This window comes from Plectropomus leopardus, unplaced genomic scaffold (assembly GCF_008729295.1).
Source record: "Plectropomus leopardus isolate mb unplaced genomic scaffold, YSFRI_Pleo_2.0 unplaced_scaffold5014, whole genome shotgun sequence".
Lineage (NCBI taxonomy): Eukaryota > Metazoa > Chordata > Actinopteri > Perciformes > Serranidae > Plectropomus > Plectropomus leopardus.
Window position 1 is genome coordinate 993 of NW_024655036.1, and position 6,226 is coordinate 7,218.

Consider the following 6,226-nt stretch of genomic DNA (forward strand, 5'->3'; position numbering starts at 1 on the left):
AATAATGTTTCCCTTAGCTCCACCACCAGAAATACTTGCAGTGACATCACAAAGAAACATTTAAGACTCTTCCAATCTGAATTTTAGAATTTTTTTATATATTTATATATTGAATAATTTTTAAGGCCTCATATTAGTAAACGTGTATTTAAAACAATTTGTGATTTTTTTAAGACCTGTGACCACCCTGATTGAACCCATGTGGAGGGAGAGACTTGTCTTGGTGCTGGCGTACCTGTGCAGGTGCAGCCAGTGGCTGGCGATGTCCACACACATGCTGACCTGGAACAGGAAGGTGTAGGAGGGATAGAGGAGGGACAGGTTGACCAGCAGACACATGGTGGCACAGCGGTCTGTCAGCATGTCCATTATGGCTCCAAACTTAGTGCCTAAAAGAAAACATCATTAAATATAGAAAAAGAATACATAAAAACCTCATGTGTTTAGTATCAGTGGGGTTTGAGGCTTTAGTAGTAAAAGATAAACTGTGGGTGCTGAAAAATATCCATATGTTTTTGTAGAAAATACTTGTCCCTGTGCCTAATACACATACTCAAAGACATAGGTTTAAAGTGGACACGGAAGGTGGTCACCATTGTACTGTTACTATCTAATTACTGCACTAACCCAATCTTATTTTGTAAGTGTGCTCTTTATACACCATTTATTTCAATGTCAATATGATCTAGTCATAAGTAATTTGTAAGAGATTATAACGCTCTTTAAAAATGCCCATTTCATCACAATATCATACATTAATTTTATGGAGACATATATAGGTGTGCAACCAAAAGAACATACCTGAAAACATTATACCTACAGTCATGGCTATCACCAGCAAGACAATGAAAGTGAGGGGGGCATGTTCACTCCACCCTCCTCAGCAGAAATTGACGCTCTCTACAGATACATACATTGATTGAGCGCCCGTGCAGCGGGGCCGTCAACAGAGTCGAGCACAACATTGAGCATGTAGCAGAAGACAGCTGTCCATGGACAGCGGGGCATCAGGTAGAGGGACAGCAGAGCCAACACGATGCGGCCGTAACCTGCAGGTACAAAGAACAAGTTACACCTGCACATTTTTTCACTGAGTCCTCTGAAACCAGAAACATTAAACTCAACTTTGTTTGCTGGCTGAGTAATTTTAAAGTACAGTTCTGAGGTACTTGTATTTTACTTGAGTATTTCTATTTTTTACTTGTACTCCACTACATCTAAGAGAAATACTGTATTTTTTTTACAGCAGTACATTTATTTTAGGGTCAATGACAAATAAAGCCTCTAGAAAGGTATTTTTAAAAAGTATTTTCAATATAGATGTAATGCATATTTTTGAGTCCAGAACAATGTGTTTGAACAAGTCTCATTTATTGAATAACTTTTCTAACTGTTTTAACTCATTTTTTAACGGTATTTTTAACTTCACTACAAAAAAAATGTCAGGTGGCGCAACCAAATATTTATAAAAAATATATACATTCCTGATATATATTTTAAGATTAATTATTTGGCAACCATCCCTTAGGGTGTCTACACTAGGTAACACATTACTATTTTATCATTGTGAGTTTGTTTTTTTTTACAATGATTTAAGATTTTTGCATTCTGTAGGTCAGGTTTTAAGTATAGTTAACATCCAATTTTTCATTTAAAGACAGGAAAGTAATTACACAAATTCATATTCATATATTCATATTCATATAAATTCATATTTTCAGTATAATAACTACACACATTATATTCAGAAACCATTTGGTCACTTAAACCTATCATTTCTTGGTTTAAATTGGTTGTACCACCTGACAACATTAGTTATGACATGAAATATGCTAAAAAAAAATGCATTTTCCATTTCAAATAGTAACGTGTTTTAGTTATCAGTCTCTATTTAAGTTTTCTTAAACAGAGACCTAAACCTAACCCTAACCCATCAAAAACACTTCACATAAGATTACATTCGACACACAACACTATAACACTATGCTAAATGGCAACAATGAAGCATCTTTTAACAAAATCTGAACATTTTCAAATGTTGGGTCAACACTGGTAGACAATATCTCATCTCAGTTTTGTGTATTAAAGTATTCCCAGTCTGAATGCATCAGCCGTGTGTGAATTGAGAGGCTCAATACAAAATAAAAGTCCAATTTTTAAAGCCAGAGCATTTTATTATGAATTTATCATTATTAAAATAACATTTTTAATCGTTTTTTTTAGTCCGCTCACTTGCTCGGACAGTTGCACCACCGGACATCATAGGGGTTTGAGAAACCAAAACATAAAAGAATATAATTATTTGAATTTACTGAAAAATGTTTGAAAATAAATAGGTTTTATGTGTCTAAGTGCATCACGAGATGTATGTTAATACTTACTTGTGAAACCTAATCCCAGTATTTGTACACGAGTGTAACCAAAGAGGGATTTTTCAGTTTTTCAAATTAATCTGAAGGATATTAGAGGCCTGAAGAACTATATGTGTCTAATAATTCACAATATATGAAGAAAATATAAAGTTGGAGTGATAAATAAATCAAATATAAAAATACATAGATAACATAATGTTTTAATTTTTTTTACTGGCACTTTATCTGAATGAAATGAACATAGCAGACTCTTTGTAAACATAGTTACTGTGATTAGATGTAAAACTTTTTTCTTCAAAACCAGCCAACCATGTAAGTCATTTGTAGTTTGCTTTTTTGTCACTGATTATGGCTGCCACCTTTCCCCGCCACGCTTCTCTCATGTGTGAGCAGATCCATGAAGACGACACAGTTCTGCAAGGCTGCGTTCAAGCTTGTTCAGTTCTGTCTAAAGAAGTGAGACGAACACGCACTTGTCCTATCATTAAGGTGTATATTACATTTCAAAACCAGCACACTCAAAATCCTGCAATTTGCCCATCTGTTATCAAAATTGGACAAAATGTATGTTTATATGGTAGTACTAGATATGTCCACATAGACTGATCCAGATTGCTCAGAGAACCCAATTCCTGCTAAGCCCTGCTCATTCATGACAAAATGTTGTATATTCATCCAAAGAGGCTGTAAACCACGTTTTGTGTTTAACACTTCAAAATTCATTGAGTTCTATTATTATGAGTGTTTTTCAAACAAATAAAAGTGGCAGGAAATCTAATGGACACACCTTAATGGTCCACGGGGCATATTTGTGTACCGAGTTTGATGTCGATACACTAAAAAAATTATTACGGACCTTGCTCATTCCAGCTCATAATTTAATATCTTGCATTAGATTTAATATCTAATGCAAAACGAAAAACAATAACAGTAACAAACCGGCACAAGTTCAGGCTTGAACCCCAAACTGAACAAACTCGAACCACCTGCTGAAGGAAAAGCCCCATAAGGTGCACAAGTTAAAAACTCACCGATTAAATTGGGAACGAAGAAGAAAATGTTTTCCTGAGCCATCTTCGGTGTTCGAGACAGTTTCTGTCGTCTTTTATTTCTGTTAACAGAAATGTTTAACTTGTTAACTCCAGCGAAGAAACTCAGGAGCAGTTAATAAACAGTTAATGTTAAAATGATGACCAGAAGTTGACGTCAAGTTGTTTTTTTTATTTTTATTTTTTTTATTTATTTATTTATTTTTTTTACAAAGCTTTATTATCAAAGTGGCATGAACAGTACAAGATTAATAAAAATGAATATAACAATATATATATATATTTTTAAAGTCGTAGTCTATTCAAGAAGTACTACCTTATTGTTATTAATTATAAATATGCAGAGCCACTGTCTCAGCGCGGATGCGGTGGGTTTGGTCGTGACGTGACGTGACGTGACGCAGGCCAAAGCGTGCAGCGGCGCCTCCCCTTTAAGCAAAGATATTTTAACATAGAAACATCAACTGTTTATCAACGGTACAAGAAAATAAACGAATAAAAATAATTCATGATTATTATTACTGTCAATATTATGGTTGTTATTAATAATAATTTCTTTTGTAATTACATGTCAATAATAGGTATTTTTCCTCACACATTTTATTTAATTCAACCAACATAATATTGTACTTCTCTCTAAATATTATTTATTGATTTTCAGTATATTTGTTACGTTCCAACTGACCTAAAACATTTAACAAGTATTGATTTAATTTAGAGCCCAGGATCAATCTAGTTTTTACCAATTTAGAAAAAAAATGATATATATAATGCAAACATCCATGGATTAAATTACATCATGCATTAAGTGGAAATTTTTATTATTTTTTTTAAGTAGAAAAAAATGAAGAAAAAAATGAAAATAAGTTTGGCATGTTTGTCCTGTAAACATCTAGATTTAAACATGTTTTCTCCAAAATATTTAAGCCACCAAACATGAAGGCAATGCCAACAAAAACACGCACACTTTTGTCTTTTTTTGTTCATTTATTTCTCCAAAATTATTTTGTTACGTTGCTGTACAACTTATTTCTCAACTCTCCTCCAAACATTTTGAACCTGAACATTTTAAACTCAGCCTCCTGCTGTAAAAACTGCTTTTCATACATCCACACGCATCCATCCTGCTCTACACAGACTCTCATCTTCTTCATCTTCCTCCTCATCATCCTCCTCACCGTCAGTGTGTTTAACCTGCTGGCCACAAACAAATAGGACTGTCGGACAGACAGCGCTGTTGTCTTTTTGTGGGGGAGGGAAGGTGTTTCCTGCCTTCAGAGACCAAGGCAGAAACACTGAACACTGTGTTTGTCCCACAGAAACATTTCAAAACTGCACCAGAAAACAAATGGACCCACATTAAAACAAGGAACCATAAAGGAAGAACAGCACAGCATTTTGGGAAGTTTGCCTGTTTGCCATCGAGTCATAGACAGACTGAATCAAGCAGCATCTTCATTTATTTTGAAAGCAAGAAAATGTGAATCTTTTGTCCACATTTTAGTGCAATTTATGCTGCAACAATAACTAATTAAATCTGACAAAACAATAATGGCAACTCAATCAGAGCAGATAAAATTAGCAGGTAAGTCAAATGACTGATTAATCACCACTTCAATAATGAAAAAGAAAAAGAAAAAATTAGCTTCTTTTCTGTTTTATGTGACAATGAACTGAATATTTTTAGACTGGGGGGGGGGCATTTATAAAATGTCAGACAAGTTGTCTAAAGATCTTCAAGCATCATGCTTTGCCTGACGAAAAGTCAATATTCTGTTCACTGTGATATAAAACAAATAGCTGTTTGGTTTTTTTTGCAATGCTGCAATTTTTAAGCATTTTTTGTTTGAAAAATGACTTAAAATGACAAATCAATAACGAGAAAAAAAGCCAATTCATTTTCTGTTAGCTCTAAAGTGAATATTTTAATGTGGTGAAAAGCTGGTAGGAATAAAGACATTATAACAGGCATTTCTTCACTATTTTCAGACCTTCCATAAACCAAAGACATTAGCAAATAACAGAGAAAATTATCAGCAGACTAATGGATATTAAAAATGACCTTTACTTGCTGCTTTAGACTAATAAATATCTTCTCATCTGACCGCAAACATGAAAATTTCCCAAAATGTTCCTCTAATGTCGAGGACAATGAAAACACAGAAATCCTGATGTCAGTGAACCGATGTGTTGAACTCACAGCTGTCGGTGACTCCAACAATAGAAACAGGATTCATCTACTTCTACTCTTCTCTCTGTTGGAGGTATTGTGAGTGCAGCTTCAATTGGCAAAAAAAAAATTAAAATAAAAACTAATTCGACTGCGGAATGATCAGCAATGAAATTCTTTACAAAATGCATTTAAAAAAGTTGGCAAAATGAAATCTCACAAACGTTTTCTTGAAGTTATCGAAGGAGAAATTGATCAACGTGCGGCCAGCAGATTCCTGCCAATCGTCTCCGTCAGCACTGATCACTGCGTGTTGGGTGACTGTTTTCACCACCTGAACGTCTTTAATGTCTCCACATAGATTTAAGTCCAGCATGTCCTGTAACAATGATGCTAAAAAAAAAAACATTTTCCAGCTCCCACTCTGATGTCTTTTTCTGTCCCCTCCTCATCTCACTCTGCATCTCCTGTCAAACATTTGCACAAATACGGGAAATAAACTTAAATATTTAGGCAAAAAAACCCAAAACAAAATCAAAAGTCTGCATACAAGAAAAATATGCATTATTTTTTAAATCCACCCAAACATTCTTTTACTATCAGTGCAAATGAGGTAGACGTGACAACTACAGACA

At 34.3% G+C, this 6,226-nt stretch overlaps 1 protein-coding gene across 1 annotated transcript; it reads right to left on the reverse strand.

Moving 5' to 3' along the window:
• Positions 1 to 235: 235 nt before the first annotated feature.
• LOC121939533 (CDP-diacylglycerol--inositol 3-phosphatidyltransferase-like) lies at positions 236 to 3,573 on the reverse strand (the record flags this gene model as incomplete). The annotated part of the gene is made up of 3 exons (XM_042482546.1): positions 3,404 to 3,573; positions 915 to 1,049; positions 236 to 389 (listed from the first exon to the last, which is right to left on the reverse strand). Coding segments are annotated over exons 1-3 (332 nt in total), but the record flags the coding sequence as incomplete, so codon positions are not given.
• Between the last annotated feature and the right edge of the window lie 2,653 nt (positions 3,574 to 6,226).